At 45.7% G+C, this 21,746-nt stretch overlaps 1 protein-coding gene across 1 annotated transcript in view; it reads left to right on the plus strand.

The window, feature by feature from the left end:
- The window catches only part of esd (esterase D/formylglutathione hydrolase), a 73,256-nt gene extending 51,982 nt beyond the window's left edge, over window positions 1–21,274 (plus strand). The window contains exons 7-9 of the mRNA XM_084313771.1: window positions 10,123–10,221; window positions 11,527–11,694; window positions 19,615–21,274. Of these exons, the coding sequence (XP_084169897.1) occupies window positions 10,123–10,221; window positions 11,527–11,694; window positions 19,615–19,695 (348 nt within the window). The 3' untranslated portion in view covers window positions 19,696–21,274. The remainder of the gene's footprint in view (window positions 1–10,122; window positions 10,222–11,526; window positions 11,695–19,614) is intronic.
- Window positions 21,275–21,746: the final 472 nt, after the last annotated feature.

The raw sequence follows: 21,746 nt of genomic DNA on the forward strand, positions 1-21,746 counted from the left end.
ACCACCCTGTGTCGTCTCTCTCCCTCTCTCTTTAACCACCCTGTGTCGTCTCTCTCCATGTCTCTCCCTCTCTCTTTAACCACCCTGTGTCGTCTCTCTCCATGTCGCTCCCTCTCTCTTTAACCACCCTGTGTCGTCTCTCTCCATGCCGCTCCCTCTCTCTTTAACCACCCTGTGTCGTCTCTCTCCATTTCGCTCCCTCTCTCTTTAACCACCCTGTGTCGTCTCTCTCCATGCCGCTCCCTTTCTCTTTAACCACCCTGTGTCGTCTCTCCATGCCGCTCCCTCTCTCTTTAACCACCCTGTGTCGTCTCTCTCCACGTCTCTCCCTCTCTCTTTAACCACCCTGTGTCGTCTCTCTCCATGTCTCTCCCTCTCTCTTTAACCACCCTGTGTCGTCTCTCTCCATGCCGCTCCCTCTCTCTTTAACCACCCTGTGTCGTCTCTCTCCATGTCTCTCCCTCTCTCTTTAACCACCCTGTGTTGTCTCTCTCCATGTCTCTCCCTCTCTCTTTAACCACCCTGTGTCGTCTCTCTCCATGTCTCTCCCTCTCTCTTTAACCACCCTGTGTCGTCTCTCTCCATGTCTCTCCCTCTCTCTTTAACCACCCTGTGTCGTCTCTCTCCCTCTCTCTTTAACCACCCTGTGTCGTCTCTCTCCATGTCTCTCCCTCTCTCTTTAACCACCCTGTGTCGTCTCTCTCCATGCCGCTCCCTCTCTCTTTAACCACCCAGTGTCGTCTCTCTCCATGTCTCTCCCTCTCTCTTTAACCACCCTGTGTCGTCTCTCTCCATGTCTCTCCCTCTCTCTTTAACCACCCTGTCGTCTCTCTCCATGTCGCTCCCTCTCTATTTAACCACCCTGTGTTGTCTCTCTCCCTCTCTCTTTAACCACCCTGTGTCGTCTCTCTCCATGCCGCTCCCTCTCTCTTTAACTACCCTGTGTCGTCTCTCTCCATGTCTCTCCCTCTCTCTTTTTTTTTTTTATCCACTTTTTCTCCCATTTTTCTATATTTTCTCCCATCCCAATTTCGTATCATCCAATTCAACCCTCCCCTGTCTCGAACGCTGTTTCTTGCCTCCCACAAGCCGGCTGCAATGTGGACTAAGTCATACATAGCACAAGTCCCCTCCGGTACTTGAGGTAACAGCAGTCGCATCTTTTCACCTGCGCAGCTCGATCTCTCAGTGGCGAGTAGTAACGCGTGGGAGGCTCACGCGTCAGGGAATGTATTCACCGTGTCAGAAATATTGTGTCAAATGGATAAATAAATCTTGGCCCGGTACCGGGTATCAGAGGTTAAGAAGAAAAAAAAGTGATTTAAGTCTATATTATATCTATATTAAAATAAACGAATTATTGTCACAGGGCTCACCTGAATGCTTCAATCTCTACCATGGCAACTGAGTAGATGTTGTCATGGCCAGTGGCCTTGTTAGGTTGGAGGGCGCTCAGTTTTTTGAGACAAAAAGGTTTTGAACAAACTTAATGTCATAGCTTGTATTTTATGATATTCTTCTTTGTTATTTACTTGAATGGTTTGATCATTGATTGATGGAGTAATATGGGGTTCTGATTAACTAAAAGTATTTTTTTAAATAACATAAGCTAACATATATTTTTACATCTATGCAAATGCATATGCAATATGTATAACTTGAATACGTATTAAATACAGAAACAACATGTTTAACAATATGTAAATGAGTAGCTACATTTATTTTACATTACATTAACATTTATACGGTCTTTGGCCCTTTGAGGGCAACCATAATGCTGATGTGGCCCTCTGTGAAAATGAGTTTGACACCCCTGGCTTAGAGGTTGCTGTTTGATGGCATTACAGATTCTGCCTTTTAATGTTGCATGAGCAGCACTGAAAGCTTGACAGCATACATAGGAATAGGACTGAGTACAACTTAAAGGAATGCCAATCGGGAAATGCTCTTACCGTCTTCTCCAGAGTCGGACAAGAAGTTGGATACCAATTTCCTCTCTGTGCATTCAGTAGAAAGCTATCCGGCTGCAAGCTAGCCTAGCTTAGCACAAATTAATGGAAGCGGATACAGACCACTAGCCTAGCTTAAAACAGCTAGGCTAGTGGTCTGTATCTTTTTTTTGTACAAAAACCTGTTTTAACAGATTCGGGGCCAACCACGTATATATATACGTGATTGGGAGCCAGCGCTTGACGGCCAACCACGTATAAATACGTGTTAAGCTTGTTTTTGTTTTTATTCCATTTTAATATCCCGGATGTTGTCACGGAGCTGTATTTTGGAAAAGGCGTATTGGGACTCCGAAAGTGCAGTACCGGCCAGATCCTGGTATTGGCACTGTCTCGAGAATGCAGTTTCCCCTGTTGCAGACCGGGTGTCACTGTTTTTTCTCTCCGGGTTAGCTTTTCTGTTAGCCTAAAGCTATGGCTTCACCAGATCGCCTGGAATACTTTTTGCGACGCCGAATTAAGTATGCAGTAAAGGAATATAGCATCAGCCAATGGACATATCGATCTACCAGATGGCGATCAAATAACTGGGAAATTGTTTTTGGAATCCAACCGGCCACAGGTAAGAACGATTTGACGTCAATTTCAGTCTGATCGGGCCTTGTTCTCATAGCCATCCACCCGGTCAGCGTATGATGTTGCAATAACGAATGCCGTTATTGGTAATCAATAATCAGAAACGACCCCCCCCCCCCCCCCTTTCATGCATTCATGGTGGAACATGATACCGATCATATCCATTTAGATTTTTAACTCTAACTTGTGTAGGGCCTAAAGTCCAAAAAAAAAACACAAACTAAGTGTTAACAGGCTTTGCTTCACATCAAATGGCTTCAACAACAGGCCATAGAGGTGCAGCACAACGTAGATCCAACTAATCCATTATAAAAATAGTTGCCAACTATTGTCATAATCGATTAGTTGTCGATTAGTCGGTTGTTGGAGGGGGTAAAAAAGAAATGTTTGCCATTTTAATAGTTTGTAGTTATCAGTTGCCATGGTAGAGATTGAAGCATTCAGGTGAGCCCTGTGACAATAATTCGTTTATTTTAATATAGATATAATATAGACTTAAATCACTTTTTTTTCTTCTTAACCTCTGATACCCGGTACCGGGCCAAGATTTATTTATCCATTTGACACAATATTTCTGACACGGTGAATACATTCCCTGAGATCCATAGAAGTCCCTAGATACCAGGAACATGCTAATGGCCCTTGTAGAAGTGGAGCAATCTCCCATTTACTTAGGTACTGTATGTATTTTTTGAAAATATGGCTAGGGCTTAAGAGGTTAACCAAAAATTGTACAAGTCACAGAATAGAATCATCATATTTACTGTATAAGTATACGTATTGTATTATGTACTGTATATGTGTACAGCTCCACAGTCTTACTATATCACAGTATCAGTTTCCCAGGAATATTAATTTATCCTGTAAATCGTGTTCATGTCATTATTATCAATGTGTTTTGAGCACAAAGGATAAATTACACCGTTTCTCTCCCTCTCTCTTTAACCACCCTGTGTCTGTCGCTCCCTCTCTCTTTAACCACCCTGTGTCGTCTCTCTCCCTCTCTCCATGCCGCTCCCTCTCTCTTTAACCACCCTGTGTCGTCTCTCTCCCTCTCTCCATGTCGCTCCCTCTCTATTTAACCACCCTGTGTTGTCTCTCTCCCTCTCTCTTTAACCACCCTGTGTTGTCTCTCTCCATGTCGCTCCCTCTCTCTTTAACCACCCTGTGTCGTCTCTCTCCATGACGCTCCCTCTCTCTTTAACCACCCTGTGTTGTCTCTCTCCCTCTCTCTTTAACCACCCTGTGTCGTCTCTCTCCATGCCGCTCCCTCTCTCTTTAACCACCCTGTGTCGTCTCTCTCCATGCCGCTCCCTCTCTCTTTAACCACCCTGTGTCGTCTCTCTCCATGTCTCTCCCTCTCTCTTTAACCACCCTGTGTCGTCTCTCTCCATGTCTCTCCCTCTCTCTTTAACCACCCTGTGTCGTCTCTCTCCATGTCGCTCCCTCTCTCTTTAACCACCCTGTGTCGTCTCTCTCCATGCCGCTCCCTTTCTCTTTAACCACCCTGTGTCGTCTCTCCATGCCGCTCCCTCTCTCTTTAACCACCCTGTGTCGTCTCTCTCCATGCCGCTCCCTCTCTCTTTAACCACCCTGTGTCGTCTCTCTCCATGCCGCTCCCTCTCTCTTTAACCACCCTGTGTCGTCTCTCTCCATGCCGCTCCCTCTCTCTTTAACCACCCTGTGTCGTCTCTCTCCATGTCTCTCCCTCTCTCTTTAACCACCCTGTGTCGTCTCTCTCCATGTCGCTCCCTCTCTCTTTACCCACCCTGTGTCGTCTCTCCCTCTCTCTTTAACCACCCTGTGTCGTCTCTCTCCATGTCTCTCCCTCTCTCTTTAACCACCCTGTGTCGTCTCTCTCCCTCTCTCTTTAACCACCCTGTGTCGTCTCTCTCCATGTCTCTCCCTCTCTCTTTAACCACCCTGTGTCGTCTCTCTCCATGTCGCTCCCTCTCTCTTTAACCACCCTGTGTCGTCTCTCTCCATGCCGCTCCCTCTCTCTTTAACCACCCTGTGTCGTCTCTCTCCATGCCGCTCCCTCTCTCTTTAACCACCCTGTGTCGTCTCTCTCCCTCTCTCTTTAACCACCCTGTGTCGTCTCTCTCCATGTCTCTCCCTCTCTCTTTAACCACCCTGTGTCGTCTCTCTCCATGTCTCTCCCTCTCTCTTTAACCACCCTGTGTCGTCTCTCTCCATGTCTCTCCCTCTCTCTTTAACCACCCTGTGTCGTCTCTCTCCATGCCGCTCCCTCTCTCTTTAACCACCCAGTGTCGTCTCTCTCCATGCCGCTCCCTCTCTCTTTAACCACCCTGTGTCGTCTCTCTCCATGTCTCTCCCTCTCTCTTTAACCACCCTGTGTCGTCTCTCCATGTCGCTCCCTCTCTTTAACCACCCAGTGTCGTCTCTCTCCATGCCGCTCCCTCTCTCTTTAACCACCCTGTGTCGTCTCTCTCCATGTCTCTCCCTCTCTCTTTAACCACCCTGTGTCGTCTCTCTCCATGTCGCTCCCTCTCTATTTAACCACCCTGTGTTGTCTCTCTCCATGTCTCTCCCTCTCTCTTTAACCACCCTGTGTCGTCTCTCTCCATGTCGCTCCCTCTCTCTTTAACCACCCTGTGTCGTCTCTCCATGTCGCTCCCTCTCTCTTTAACCACCCTGTGTCGTCTCTCTCCATGCCGCTCCCTTTCTCTTTAACCACCCTGTGTCGTCTCTCCATGCCGCTCCCTCTCTCTTTAACCACCCTGTGTCGTCTCTCTCCATGTCTCTCCCTCTCTCTTTAACCACCCTGTGTCGTCTCTCCATGCCGCTCCCTCTCTCTTTAACCACCCTGTGTCGTCTCTCTTCATGTCTCTCCCTCTCTCTTTAACCACCCTGTGTCGTCTCTCTCCATGTCTCTCCCTCTCTCTTTAACCACCCTGTGTCGTCTCTCTTCATGTCTCTCCCTCTCTCTTTAACCACCCTGTGTCGTCTCTCTCCATGTCGCTCCCTCTCTCTTTAACCACCCTGTGTCGTCTCTCTCCCTCTCTCTTTAACCACCCTGTGTCGTTTCTCTCCATGTCTCTCCCTCTCTCTTTAACCACCCTGTGTCGTCTCTCTTCATGTCTCTCCCTCTCTCTTTAACCACCCTGTGTCGTCTCTCTCCATGCCGCTCCCTCTCTCTTTAACCACCCTGTCTCGTCTCTCCCTCTCTCTTTAACCACCCGGTGTCGTCTCTCTCCATGCCGCTCCCTCTCTCTTTAACCACCCTGTGTCGTCTCTCCATGTCGCTCCCTCTCTCTTTAACCACCCTGTGTCGTCTCTCTCCATGCCGCTCCCTCTCTCTTTAACCACCCTGTGTCGTCTCTCTCCATGTCTCTCCCTCTCTCTTTAACCACCCTGTGTCGTCTCTCTCCATGTCTCTCCCTCTCTCTTTAACCACCCTGTGTCGTCTCTCTCCATGCCGCTCCCTCTCTCTTTAACCACCCTGTGTCGTCTCTCTCCATGTCTCTCCCTCTCTCTTTAACCACCCTGTGTCGTCTCTCTCCATGTCTCTCCCTCTCTCTTTAACCACCCTGTGTCGTCTCTCTCCCTCTCTCTTTAACCACCCTGTGTCGTCTCTCTCCATGTCTCTCCCTCTCTCTTTAACCACCCTGTGTCGTCTCTCTCCATGTCGCTCCCTCTCTCTTTAACCACCCTGTGTCGTCTCTCTCCATGCCGCTCCCTCTCTCTTTAACCACCCTGTGTCGTCTCTCTCCATGTCGCTCCCTCTCTCTTTAACCACCCTGTGTCGTCTCTCTCCATGCCGCTCCCTTTCTCTTTAACCACCCTGTGTCGTCTCTCCATGCCGCTCCCTCTCTCTTTAACCACCCTGTGTCGTCTCTCTCCACGTCTCTCCCTCTCTCTTTAACCACCCTGTGTCGTCTCTCTCCATGTCTCTCCCTCTCTCTTTAACCACCCTGTGTCGTCTCTCTCCATGCCGCTCCCTCTCTCTTTAACCACCCTGTGTCGTCTCTCTCCATGTCTCTCCCTCTCTCTTTAACCACCCTGTGTCGTCTCTCTCCATGTCTCTCCCTCTCTCTTTAACCACCCTGTGTCGTCTCTCTCCATGTCTCTCCCTCTCTCTTTAACCACCCTGTGTCGTCTCTCTCCATGTCTCTCCCTCTCTCTTTAACCACCCTGTGTCGTCTCTCTCCCTCTCTCTTTAACCACCCTGTGTCGTCTCTCTCCATGTCTCTCCCTCTCTCTTTAACCACCCTGTGTCGTCTCTCTCCATGCCGCTCCCTCTCTCTTTAACCACCCAGTGTCGTCTCTCTCCATGTCTCTCCCTCTCTCTTTAACCACCCTGTGTCGTCTCTCTCCATGTCTCTCCCTCTCTCTTTAACCACCCTGTCGTCTCTCTCCATGTCGCTCCCTCTCTATTTAACCACCCTGTGTTGTCTCTCTCCCTCTCTCTTTAACCACCCTGTGTCGTCTCTCTCCATGCCGCTCCCTCTCTCTTTAACTACCCTGTGTCGTCTCTCTCCATGTCGCTCCCTCTCTCTTTAACCACCCTGTGTCGTCTCTCTCCATGCCGCTCCCTCTCTCTTTAACCACCCTGTGTCGTCTCTCTCCATGTCGCTCCCTCTCTCTTTAACCACCCTGTGTCGTCTCTCTCCATGCCGCTCCCTTTCTCTTTAACCACCCTGTGTCGTCTCTCCATGCCGCTCCCTCTCTCTTTAACCACCCTGTGTCGTCTCTCTCCACGTCTCTCCCTCTCTCTTTAACCACCCTGTGTCGTCTCTCTCCATGTCTCTCCCTCTCTCTTTAACCACCCTGTGTCGTCTCTCTCCATGCCGCTCCCTCTCTCTTTAACCACCCTGTGTCGTCTCTCTCCATGTCTCTCCCTCTCTCTTTAACCACCCTGTGTCGTCTCTCTCCATGTCTCTCCCTCTCTCTTTAACCACCCTGTGTCGTCTCTCTCCATGTCTCTCCCTCTCTCTTTAACCACCCTGTGTCGTCTCTCTCCATGTCTCTCCCTCTCTCTTTAACCACCCTGTGTCGTCTCTCTCCCTCTCTCTTTAACCACCCTGTGTCGTCTCTCTCCATGTCTCTCCCTCTCTCTTTAACCACCCTGTGTCGTCTCTCTCCATGCCGCTCCCTCTCTCTTTAACCACCCAGTGTCGTCTCTCTCCATGTCTCTCCCTCTCTCTTTAACCACCCTGTGTCGTCTCTCTCCATGTCTCTCCCTCTCTCTTTAACCACCCTGTCGTCTCTCTCCATGTCGCTCCCTCTCTATTTAACCACCCTGTGTTGTCTCTCTCCCTCTCTCTTTAACCACCCTGTGTCGTCTCTCTCCATGCCGCTCCCTCTCTCTTTAACTACCCTGTGTCGTCTCTCTCCATGTCTCTCCCTCTCTCTTTTTTTTTTTTATCCACTTTTTCTCCCATTTTTCTATATTTTCTCCCATCCCAATTTCGTATCATCCAATTCAACCCTCCCCTGTCTCGAACGCTGTTTCTTGCCTCCCACAAGCCGGCTGCAATGTGGACTAAGTCATACATAGCACAAGTCCCCTCCGGTACTTGAGGTAACAGCAGTCGCATCTTTTCACCTGCGCAGCTCGATCTCTCAGTGGCGAGTAGTAACGCGTGGGAGGCTCACGCTGCCCCCGACACTTCCTGATTCTACTGCGCAGGCGCACCAACCGACCTGTAGGAGGCGCTGTCCACAACGCCCGATCCCCACCCTTCAGTTTCCCACCCCCTAATACGGCCAATGTGTATTACTGCGGACGACCAGCTAAACTGAAAACAATGTGGAGAGCTGGATTCGAACACGTGAACCCAGCGTCTCCACATTGGTGGCGAGTGCCTTGCCCACTACACCACCTAGCCGCCCACGTCTCTCCCTCTCTCTTTAACCACCCTGTGTCGTCTCTCTCCATGTCTCTCCCTCTCTCTTTAACCACCCTGTGTCGTCTCTCTCCATGTCTCTCCCTCTCTCTTTAACCACCCTGTGTCGTCTCTCTCCATGTCGCTCCCTCTCTCTTTAACCACCCTGTGTCGTCTCTCTCCATGTCGCTCCCTCTCTCTTTAACCACCCTGTGTCGTCTCTCTCCATGTCTCTCCCTCTCTCTTTAACCACCCTGTGTCGTCTCTCTCCATGACTCTCCCTCTCTCTTTAACCACCCTGTGTCGTCTCTCTCCATGTCTCTCCCTCTCTCTTTAACCACCCTGTGTCGTCTCTCTCCATGTCTCTCCCTCTCTCTTTAACCACCCTGTGTCGTCTCTCTCCATGTCGCTCCCTCTCTCTTTAACCACCCTGTGTCGTCTCTCTCCATGTCGCTCCCTCTCTCTTTAACCACCCTGTGTCGTCTCTCTCCATGTCTCTCCCTCTCTCTTTAACCACCCTGTGTCGTCTCTCCATGTCTCTCCCTCTCTCTTTAACCACCCTGTGTCGTCTCTCTCCATGTCGCTCCCTCTCTCTTTAACCACCCTGTGTCGTCTCTCTCCATGTCTCTCCCTCTCTCTTTAACCACCCTGTGTCGTCTCTCTCCATGTCGCTCCCTCTCTTTAACCACCCTGTGTCGTCTCTCTCCATGCCCCTCCCTCTCTCTTTAACCACCCTGTGTCGTCTCTCACTCTCTCTTTAACCACCCTGTGTCGTCTCTCTCCATGTCTCTCCCTCTCTCTTTAACCACCCTGTGTCGTCTCTCTCCCTCTCTCTTTAACCACCCTGTGTCGTCTCTCTCCATGCCACTCCCTCTCTCTTTAACCACCCTGTGTCGTCTCTCTCCATGTCTCTCCCTCTCTCTTTAACCACCCTGTGTCGTCTCTCTCCATGTCTCTCCCTCTCTCTTTAACCACCCTGTCGTCTCTCTCCATGTCTCTCCCTCTCTCTTTAACCACCCTGTGTCGTCTCTCTCCATGTCTCTCCCTCTCTCTTTAACCACCCTGTGTCGTCTCTCTCCATGTCTCTCCCTCTCTCTTTAACCACCCTGTGTCGTCTCTCTCCATGCCGCTCCCTCTCTCTTTAACCACCCTGTGTCGTCTCTCTCCATGTCGCTCCCTCTCTCTTTAACCACCCTGTGTCGTCTCTCTCCATGCCGCTCCCTCTCTCTTTAACCACCCAGTGTCGTCTCTCTCCATGCCGCTCCCTCTCTCTTTAACCACCCTGTGTCCTCTCTCTCCATGTCTCTCCCTCTCTCTTTAACCACCCTGTGTCGTCTCTCTCCATGTCTCTCCCTCTCTCTTTAACCACCCTGTCGTCTCTCTCCATGTCTCTCCCTCTCTCTTTAACCACCCTGTGTCGTCTCTCTCCATGTCGCTCCCTCTCTCTTTAACCACCCTGTGTCGTCTCTCCATGCCGCTCCCTCTCTCTTTAACCACCCTGTGTCGTCTCTCTCCATGTCGCTCCCTCTCTCTTTAACCACCCTGTGTCGTCTCTCTCCATGTCGCTCCCTCTCTCTTTAACCACCCTGTGTCGTCTCTCTCCATGCCGCTCCCTCTCTCTTTAACCACCCTGTGTCGTCTCTCTCCCTCTCTCCATGTCGCTCCCTCTCTCTTTAACCACCCTGCAGGCCGTGTCTGCCTTCGCTCCCATCTGTAACCCCATGCAGTGTCCCTGGGGACAGAAGGCCTTCTCTGGGTACCTGGGCTCTGACAAGTCTACATGGGAGGTAGGTGGAGCCTCCGACTGGAAATTAAAGGGGACATACGATGGAGAATGGGTTTTGTCTTGTCTTTTCATGGATTTGTCTGAAATGTTATTTAGGCGCTCTGGAAAGATTATATATGTACTTGTAACAAGGCTGGCCATACCCTGTGCATTGAAAAGCTTTACAAAAAAACAATGAGACCTACTAAACGTTTTTAATATTGATTTAAAAGCAAGTTTCAAACATTCCTTGGCAGGTACTATGCAAAAATAACCTCCCACCATGAATAGGGTTGGGCACCGAGAACCGGTTCTAATAGGAACCGGTTCCTAACTTCATATTTGCATTTCGATTCTTAATTTCGATTCTTAAAAAAAAAATTACTTTGTTAATTAATACCCTAGTTACAGTACAGCAACCAAATTAAACTGTATCAAGTCAACTGACAATGTGAATAGTATGAAAAAAAATTTAGATTTTTCAAAAAAAAATTAAATCCTGCTAAATAAGCTGTGACCTGTTTTGACCTGCACCTCAATGAATCAGAATCAAGAATCGTTTAGAACAGGAATCGAAATGGAGAATCGGAACCGGAATCGTTCAAATCCAAACGATGCCCAACCCTAACCATGAACACACCTGGTTTTTAATCAAGATCACCTGCATCAATGAACTCTTGACAAACGAGTCATAGCCAGTTACTGTTTAAAGATTTTAAATTGATGTAGCGCTGCATTATTGTGACGCATGAATAATGAAATATACACAAACCAGATATAGACAAATTTGCTCAAACTATTTACAATAAAAATGTGTATGAAGGAGCCCCATGAATGAATCTCTTCACAGTACTCCTTGCGGTTTGGCCAGGGTTTGAAGTCTTAAACCTAAACAAGCTGTTCAGATTTATTATATAATAATAATAATAATAATAATAATAATAATAATAATAATAATAATAATAATAATAATAATAATAATAATAATAATAATAATAATAATAATAATAATAATAAACTTGATTTGTATAGCACCTTTCATACACAAATTGTCCTACTCTTTTGTTTGCCTCTTTTTCAAGCTCACTCGTTCAATCTCTCTCTCCTCCTTCATCACTGTAGTCTGGCGCCCGGAGAGAGAGGCAGCCTGTTAGAGCAGCTCCTCCCTTGTATAGTGTATCTAGTGTATATAGATACTGGACTGTATAGGACTGTGAAGCTATGTATCCCCCCCCCCCCATGCTGCTTTGACACCCGAATTAATTAATAAAGGATCATCTTATCTTATCCTCCCTCTCTCTCTTCATCTCTCTCTGTATGTGTGTAGGCCTATGACGCCACGGTCCTGGCAGCGTCCTATGCGGGTCCTCCGCTGGACATCCTGATCGACCAGGGCCGCGATGACCAGTTCCTCTCCGCCAGCCAGCTACTGCCCGACAACCTGATCGCAGCCTGCTCGGGGAAGAAGATCCCTGTGGTCTTCAGGCTGCAGCCGGTCAGTAAAACCAACACACCTCCAGTTACTGCCCCCATGTGGCCATATACGTGCAACTGCACACACCTTCCTCGAGTCGTAAATGGTGCATTTTATATAGCGCTTTTATCCAAAGCGTTTTTACAATTTACAGAATACAATTATACATTTTACCCATTCACACACCTGACGGCGGAGGCGACCATGCAAGGTGCCAACCTGCTCACCGGGAGCCTATAGGGCCCGGGGTTAAGTGTCTTGCTCAAGGACAATTCCACACGCTGCCCGGGAGGAACAGGAATTGAACCGGGAACCTCCGGATTACCAGACGACTGCTCTACCTCCCGATCCACTGTCACTCCACACACCAAGTCGTGTGTGAGAGGTCTGGGGAAAACATACTGTATAAGAACGTATTTGTACATCAATTACTCATCCCATGTTGTCTTAAATTCCTGGTGACGTTTTCTTTCTCACATGCCTTCTTGATGAACTGAAAATCCCAAAACGGTAGGCCTACTTGATGAATTTAAGTGAATGGCAACGGCAAAACTATCAATATATCAAAATATCTGTTTACAAACTACCAAACACATTGTGCAGTATAACACCAAGTCTCATTCAACCACTTTCCAAACGCATGCATTTTTGCTAAAACCCTGCTAACGAAAAAATGTCTGTAAGTGCTGCCCGGGAAGTTGAGTACACGTTATGTTTGGTGTTCAAGTGGCCTGAAGTCACGAGGGCACCGTTGCTAGGACACTGGGCAGAAGGTTTCCACTTAGAGCGGTCGTTCAGCCCCTCCTTAAAAAAACAAACCTGGACCCCCCTCTCCCTAATCTACTACAAACCTGTGGGCCGTGTGGCCGTGGGCCCTTTTAGGTCCGATAGGTCTCCCCTACAATGTAGTCTGTTTTGGCCCCAATTGTATTTGCCCTTTATATGCTCCCCTTAGGACTTATAATTGGCCAATTTAAGGGTGTTTCATATCATTGCTACGCAGATGATATCCAGCTTTATTTTTCTTTTAACCCCAACAACATAGATGGCATCCTGCAGGAGTGTCTGTCTGCCATAAGGAGGTGTAGTGTGACGTCACTTTAGTTTCCCGCGCGGTTCCACCCGTATAGGGATTTATCATTGGGAAAATGGATTATTGGCCAGGAATATTGGCAAGCTTTCCATTTTTGCACAAAATGAGTTCCCTTCTATCACTAACATTATTGTTTAAGCATTTTTGGTTGAAATAAAGGTAGTTATAAGGTTTTTAATTAGTCGTTAAAAAAGAACTACACTTACCTGTAGTTATCTTACCGCCATCACCCCAATCATCACACACATAATAAACCTCTCCATAAAACAGGGACACGTCCCCAAGGACTTCAAAATTGCGAGGGTGACCCCTCTGCACAAAAAGAGCAGCAAATTAGACCCAGGCAACTACCGCCCTGTTTCTATTCTCACCTCCATCTCGAAAGTCATGGAAAAAATAGTCTACGAACAGGTCGAAAAGTACCTAGCGGAAAAAAATCTAATCTACGAATTCCAATCTGGCTTCAGAACATCCCACTCCACTGACACATGCCTTCTCTATTTGAATGACCACATCAAACAAGAGGTGGACGCAGGCAAATACTGCGGCATGGTCATGCTGGACCTACAAAAGGCCTTTGACACGGTCAATCACTCCATTCTGATTGACAAGCTAAAAGCAATTGGTTTTGATAGTCTATCAGTGAGCTGGATGCAATCCTACCTTGAGGGGAGGGAACAGATGGTGGAGGTAAACGGTACCCTACCCCCCCCCCTCACAGTGAGCTGTGGTGTTCCACAAGGAAGCATACTAGGACCGCTACTGTTCCTAATTTATGCAAATGACATGTCGTCAGCTTGTGACTGCAACTTATTCCTGTTTGCGGACGACTCAGCCCTGCTGGTCTCTGACAAGAACAAGTTACAGGTTGAAAAAACCCTCAGCTCGGAACTAGGCAGAATCTGCATATGGCTCGCTGATAACAAACTATCATTACACATGGGCAAAACAGAGTCCATTCTCTTCGGTTCAAATAACAAACTCAGCAAGACCGACGGCTTCTCAGTTACAGTGGGTGACAATATTGTCACAAGGAAAGATGAAATTACCTACCTGGGTTCCATCCTAGAGGCTAATCTCTCCTGTGACAAAATGGCATCCAATGTAATAAAAAAAGTCAACCAACGAACTCTATTCTTGTACCGGATCTCCTCTCTGGTAAACAAGAATACCCTGAAGACTCTGGCAGGAGCACTCATTCAGGGGTACTACGACTATGCTTGCACCTCATGGTACCAAAGCACCTCAAAGGCGCTAAAAACAAAATTACAAACATCTCAAAACAAACTGGTCAGACTACTGCTTGACCTTACTCCTAGAACCCACCTCACCCCTGCCCACTTTGACAACCTAGGATGGCTTAGAGTAGACGACAGAGTACAGCAACTTGCAATGGGCCTGGTCTACAAGATACACTACACGACCAAGGTACCCATGTACATGTCAAAATACTTCCCAAAGGTCAGTGAATACCACGATCACAACACCAGAGGGAGCTCCACAAATCATGTTAAACCCAGATTCGGCTCAAATAAGGGACTAAACACGTTTCGCAATTATGCCACATCAATGTGGAACGCCCTACCCAAAGCTGTAAAGGAATGTGGATCACTACCCACTTTCAAAACCTCTCTCAAGGGTCACCTACGGGAGACTGCAATTCAACACTGGCCCCTGTAAATATCCTAACCCAACCCCCTCCAATGTACAGTAAAAATGACCAAGTATGGTTTTGTCAATAGTCCAATGTACAATTTTGTTTGTTTGTACAGTGTCTCCCCCCCCCCCCCCCCCCCCCCCTCAATGTACAGTTTTTCTTGTTTATACAGTGTGCCCCCCCCCCCCCCCCCCCCAACCACCTCCAATGTAGATTACCCAGTATGGTTGTCAATATCCCAGTGTACCCAACCCCCCCACCCAACCTCCTCCAATGTACAGTTTCTACGTCAAATGTATATACTCCCTTTTCCTGACTCCTTCTGTATCACAAACAGTACTGTATTTGCAAATCTGGTATGTCATAAATGTATAGATGTAGCAGTACTGACTATCTGTATGTCATGTATGTCATATATGTCCTGATGAATTGAAAATGGGGGACCCTGATGTAAACAAGACGAAAGTCTTTCTCTGGTCTGCATCCCCTTAACAATTGTGTGTATTGAGCTGTACTGTATTGTACCCATTCTGCAATCTGTTAATAAAATGTTCAATCAATCAATCAATCAAACCTGTCGTTCAGTGCTGTCGCCGTCAGCAGCACCAGAGAGAAGTGTAGTTCCTCACTTCACAACATAGTAAAAGACATAAACAACATAAACGTTGTTATTTTGCTACCTTTTCGATTAATTGCAAATCTATTCATGTTGAGCTATAGATTGTGGATGAATACACACAGAAAAGTACACCATGCCAATGTTCATACTTTATTTATTTTAAACGATACGATTTAGAAATAGGTCCATTGGAAATACATGGCGATTTCAAGAGGGGTGGACCGCGTGGGAAACAGCAATGACGTAACCACTACACCTCCCTATAGACCAGGAAGTAACCACTACACCTTCCTATAGACCAGGAAGTAACCACTACACCTCCCTATAGACCAGGAAGTAACCACTACACCTCCCTATAGACCAGGAAGTAACCACTACACCTCCCTATAGACCAGGAAGTAACCACTACACCTCCCTATAGACCAGGAAGTAACCACTACACCTCCCTATTGACCACAACGTGAAGTAGGCATTTCCGGTAGGTCTTCCAGGTTGAAAATGGTTCTTCCGGTCCAAATACATTGTTTTTAGCAACTTTTCTCCTGTTATTTAAACAACTTTGTCGTCACAGAGAGGTAATGAAACATTTGTATTATTATATTATAGAATGTATTTAATAAGCAAACGTTTGTCAGCAGGGTTTTTGGGCTGTATTTCATGTAAAAACGTTTACTGTTAGTTTACTTGCTCACGCTAGTTAAGGCTAATGCTGGCTAACAGAAGCTAGCGCAAGAAACGACGCCGCAAAGTATCGTTTATGGTTCATTTCTTGCCACCTTATAGCATTTGTACATTTGTATGACAGTCTATAATGCTCCCGTGAGTTTTTTCCTGACGTTTTGGTAATGATTTTCACTATAAAAACATATTTCTAAAAGACAGGAAGTTGATGAAAACGGGCCGGATTAGCTTTGAGCTAACTATCTTTGCCGACGCATACTTGATGTATTCATTCCATTCTAAACGTAACGTTAGTTTACAAAACATCACCTGTCTATATAACGTTGAGGAACAAATTATAAAGTGTGTGTTTTGGTGAACATTGGACTGCAAAGCAGAAAATTCATTGCAGTTACAGACAGTAGCTAAATAGTTAGCTGCACTTCTTTCTCAAACCGAATTAATCACTCTAGTTTCCAGATGTGATTATGTACAACAATACACACTCACACACTTTATAATTTGTTCCTCAACGTTATATAGACAGGTAATGTTTTGTAAACTAACATTACGTTTAGAATGGAATGAATACATCAAGTATGCGTCGGCAAAGATTGTTAGCTCAAAGCTAATCTGGCCCGTTTTCATCAACTTCCTGTCTTTTTGAAATGTTTTTATAGTGAAAATCATTACCAAAACGTCCGGAAAAACCTCACGGGAGCATTATAGACTGTCATACAAATGTACAAATGCTATAAGGTGGCAATAAATGCACTATAAACGATACTTTGCGGCGTCGTTTCTTGCGCTAGCTTCTGTTAGCCAGCATTAGCCTTAATTAGCGTGAGCAAGTAAACTAACAGTAAACGTTTTTACATGAAATACAGCCCAAAAACCCTGCTGACAAACGTTTGCTTATTAAATACATTCTGTAATATAATAATACAAATGTTTCATTACCTCTCTGTGACGACAAAGTTGTTTAAATAACAGGAGAAAAGTTGCTAAAAACAATGTATTTGGATGGGACCGGAAGAACCATTTTCAACCCGGAAGACCTACCGGAAATGCCTACTTCACGTTGTGCAAGTGGAGAATAGACCAGGAAGTAACCACTACACCTCCCTATAGACCAGGAAGTAACCACTACACCTCCCTTAAACATCTTCTTCACAAACATAGCCACAACACTGGTAAACAAACTACCCTCCCACTCAGGGCATTATGGGGTAGAACACATAGTAGCATACTACAAAAACCTAGGGGTCCACAAAGACGACTTCAAACTTGAAATGGTTACAACCGATGAGGTACTCAAAAAATTGAGCGCCCTCCAACCTAACAAGGCCACTGGCCATGACAACATCCCCTCCAAATTCCTCAGAGACGCAGCAGCCGCCATCACCCCAGTTATCACACACATAATAAACCTCTCTATAAAACAGGGACACATCCCCAAGGACTTCAAAATTGCGAGAGTGACCCCTCTGCACAAAAAGGGCAGCAAATTAGACCCAGGCAACTACCGCCCTGTCTCTATTCTTACCTCCATCTCAAAAGTCATGGAGAAAATAGTCTTCGAACAGGTCAAAAAGTACCCGGCGGGAAAAAAAATCTAATCTATGAATTCCAATCTGGCTTCAGAACGTCCCACTCCACTGACACATGCCTCCTCTATTTGAACGACCACATCAAACAAGAGGTGGACGCGGGCAAATACTGCGGCATGGTCATTCTGGACCTACAAAAGGCCTTCGACACTGTCAATCACTCCATTCTGATTGACAAGCTAAAAGCAATTGGTTTTGATTAGGGATGCTCGATATTGGCTTTTTTACCGATACCGATATTCCGATATTGTCCAACTTTTAATTTCCGATACCGATATCAACCGATATCAACCGATACCGATATATGCAGGGTTTCCCCCCCCAAAAAACTGAATAATTTCAGGTAACTAATAATTTCACTGGATATATATATAACAAATATTGTTATTGTTTTTATTTTTTTTAAACCGATACCGATATTTTCCGATATCACATTTTACTGCCGATATCGGCCGATAATATCGGACATCCCTAGTTTTGATAGCTTATCAGTGAGCTGGCTGCAATCCTACCTGGAGGGGAGAGAACAGATGGTAGAAGTAAACGGTACTCTATCCCCCCCCCTCACAGTGAGCTGTGGCGTTCCACAAGGAAGCATACTAGGACTGCTACTCTTCCTAATTTATGCAAATGACATGTCGTCAGCCTGTGACTGCAACTTGTTCCTGTTTGCAGACGACTCAGCCCTGCTGGTCTCTGACAAGAACAAGTTGCAGGTTGAAAAAACCCTCAGCTCGGAACTAGGCAAAATCTGCATATGGCTCGCTGATAACAACTATCATTACACATGGGCAAAACAGAGTCCATTCTCTATGGTTCAAATAACAAACTCAGCAAGACCGACGGCTTCTCAGTTGCAGTGGGTGACAATATTGTCACAAGGAAAGACGAAATTACCTACCTGGGTTCCATCCTAGAGGCAAATCTTTCCTGTGACAAAATGGCATCCAATGTAATAAAAAAAAGTCAACCAACGAACTAGATTCTTGTACCGGATCTCCTCTCTGGTAAACAAGAATACCCTGAAGACTCTGGCAGGAGCACTCATTCAAGGGTACTACGACTATGCGTGCACCTCATGGTACCAAAGCACCTCAAAGGCGCTTAAAACAAAATTACAAACATCACAAAACAAACTGGTCAGACTACTACTTGACCTTACCCCCAGAACCCACCTCACCCCTGCCCACTTTGACAACCTAGGATGGCTTAGAGTAGACGACAGAGTACAGCAACTTGCAATGGGCTGGGTCTACAAGATACACTATACGACTAAGGTACCCATGTACATGTCAAAATACTTCCCAAAGGTCAGTGAATACCACAACCACTACACCAGAGGAAGCTCAACAAATCATGTTAAACCCAGATTCGGCTCAAACAAGGGACTAAACACGTTTCGCAATTATGCCACATCAATGTGGAACGCCCTACCCAAAGCTGTAAAGGAATGTGAATCCCTACCCACATTCAAAACCGCTCTTAAAGAGCACCTACGGGAGGCTGCAATTAGAAACTGGCCACTGTAAATGCCCAAAACCCCCACCACCTCCTAATAGACAGTCTCCTCCCCACCGCATGTATATATTCCCTCCCCGCCGTATGTATATTTCTCTCCCACCCACCCACCCCCTCCTAATGTACAGTCCCCTCCCCATCATATGTATATACTCTGTCAGGATCTAGGGGTAACAGTACTGTATATTTGAATACCGTTTATGTCACAAATGTATCAGTACTTAATACCTATATGTCCCTATGCCATAAATGTCATGTATGTTGTGTATGTCATAAATGTCTATATGAATTGAAAATGGGGGACCCTGATGGAAACAAGACAAACGTCTTTCTCAGGTCTGCATCCCCTTAACAATTGTGTGTATTGAGCCGTACTGTATTGTACCCATTCTGCAATCTGTTAAATAAAGTTTTCATTCATTCCCTATAGAGGAGTGGATGTCCAGTCGCTTCCTCCAGCTTAATGCGGCAAAGACAGACATTTTTATTATAGCTGTGGGAAAAAATGCCTCTAGGGTAACAAATCTCTTGGGACCGCTCAAGGCAAATGTTCACGGAAATATAAAAAATTTATTTGACCAGTCCATGCTACTCGAGAAGCATGTAAAATCCCTGACCCGAACCTGTTTTTTCCACCTCAGGAATATAGCCAAACTCCGGGCTATTTCATCCCATGCAGAGCTGGAAATGGCTATTCATGCTTTTATTTGATCTAGGCTGAAAATATTTGTATTATGAATCAGTCCATCTCGTCTTTTAAACGTTGTTTCTTTGTGTTTCTCAGGGCTATGACCACAGCTTCTTCTTCATCTACTCCTTCATCAACGACCACATCAAGCACCACGCCAAGTACCTCAACGCCTAAACCCCAATATCAGCACTCAACCAACCTGGGATGTGTCTCGAATAATGGATTATTCCATCAAGCGCTTCATAATCAACGTTTGAAATGTATAATTTCCAATAAACCCAATAACCGATTATTCATTTGTAGCAACTACAGAAAAATCTACAGTCTGGATTTGTGGTCATCCCTACACTCAACCAATATCAAGTACCCGGGCATCTGCAATCATTGAACAAATAGAGATGTGATTTGTCAGTTGTTGTTTGAGGAATTTATGAGGAATTCGTTTTTTTTTTGACACATTGTTCCCGTTGGATATTCCTGTTAGATATGTCCAGTCGACCTGATCATCTCTCTGTACTCTGTTATTTCTGTGTGCTTGTTCTCCTCTTTCTCATTGGTGAAGCATCACAACGCCAGGTGTTAGTTCCTTGCCACGTTTTCAAACCACCCAGTCAGTCGGCCTGATGGAACTTTTCAATTGAAGTGAATGAACTACAGTATTAGGCTGCCTTGGTGTTACAATCCCCATGCTTTGGCCTAAAAGAAAAAATGGTTTGTTTCCGGTTGCCGACCGACCCTGCCGATTTAGGTGCGACCCAATTTATTTTATGAGTTTAAAATTAAAATAAATAAAAAATTTAATTCTTTTTTTTTTTACAATAAAGTTTCATAAAAATCTTAGTCAAACCTTTAGTATTATGGATATTAAACATGCTGGCAGAGTACATGCATCCATGTTGTTGTGAACATTTTTATTAAATAAAGAAATTCCCTATCCATAGTCGCCGTGCGAAAGAATACAATAAATTCCCTACCTACCCATGTCCTTAACTGACAACCAACAGGAAACAAACAATATTTTTTTTTATGCCTTTGATTGATTGATTGATTGAAAACTTTATTAACAGATTGCAGAATGGGTACAATACAGTACGGCTCAATACAAACAATTATTAAGGGGATGCAGACCAGAGAAATACTTTAGTTCTTGTTTACATCCAGGCATGCAGTCGTGCACACACGCGGTTACACGGCGTGTTAGTAGGTCACTCAGGGCAGAAGTGCGCGCAATGATGTGCACGCGCGCACTCGTCGCGCCGTGCGATAAGTACGTGGCCGCAACACCGGCACTTATCACCTAGACTTTGCATAATAGTAGGATACCTACGAGAAGTGCCAAACCAAAATACAAGTCCTGGCTGTAGGCTACCAATTGGTGGGGGGCTGCTTGATCTCCCGACTGGAAGGATGAGACAAGTTGTGCTTCAGTCTGAAGGAAACTGTCCTTCTGTAAAATAACTCAAGTTACATTGTTAATTTAGTTTGTATTTACTTTTCTAGTTTAAGTTAATTCAATTAAAGAAATTGTAACTACAATTACATTTAAAACATTGTTATGCATAATAATAATCATCTGTTCTGTGCGCAACTGAGGGAACATGTATGCGCGAGAGCGTGCGTGCACGTGGCGTGTGGGCAGTTCCCATATTACGACTGCATCACTGTTTACATCAGGGTCCCCCATTTTCAATTCATCAAGAAGGTCTGCACTCTGAAATGGATCCAAACTGGTGTTTTTTCAGAATAAAATACATCTTTGGTTATCTTTTGTTGTGTCATCACTGGACTTACATGGAATATCTGTAATATTATCTTAATGATTAGTCAGTGGGAAAATATTAGCATACTGTATATTATATTCCTGTATATGGTGGCATCTTTGTCCACTAGGGGGAATTACATCAATGCTGCCTTTTAGGTTGTGTGCAGAAAATATTTCCCCAAGATCGTATTCTAATTTCTACTTTGTTATTAAGGAAAACGCGGCCATATGACTGATAAAGACTGTACTTCACTCTTTCCACCGAAATGTGCCACCAGAGGGAGAAACACACTTGATCAAGTTTATTATACCAACATAGCTCCCATGCTTATAGAACCACGGTGTACCCCCCCCCCACCGCGTGATTTTTTTTTCAATCAAAATGTGGGTTATGCTTAGAGTTTGGAATCAGGGCTGGTGGTCCATAAAAATATTAAACTTTCTGTGCATCATGTCTAACTAT

This window comes from Notolepis coatsorum (genome assembly GCF_963971535.1).
Source record: "Notolepis coatsorum genome assembly, chromosome: 5".
NCBI lineage: Eukaryota > Metazoa > Chordata > Actinopteri > Aulopiformes > Paralepididae > Notolepis > Notolepis coatsorum.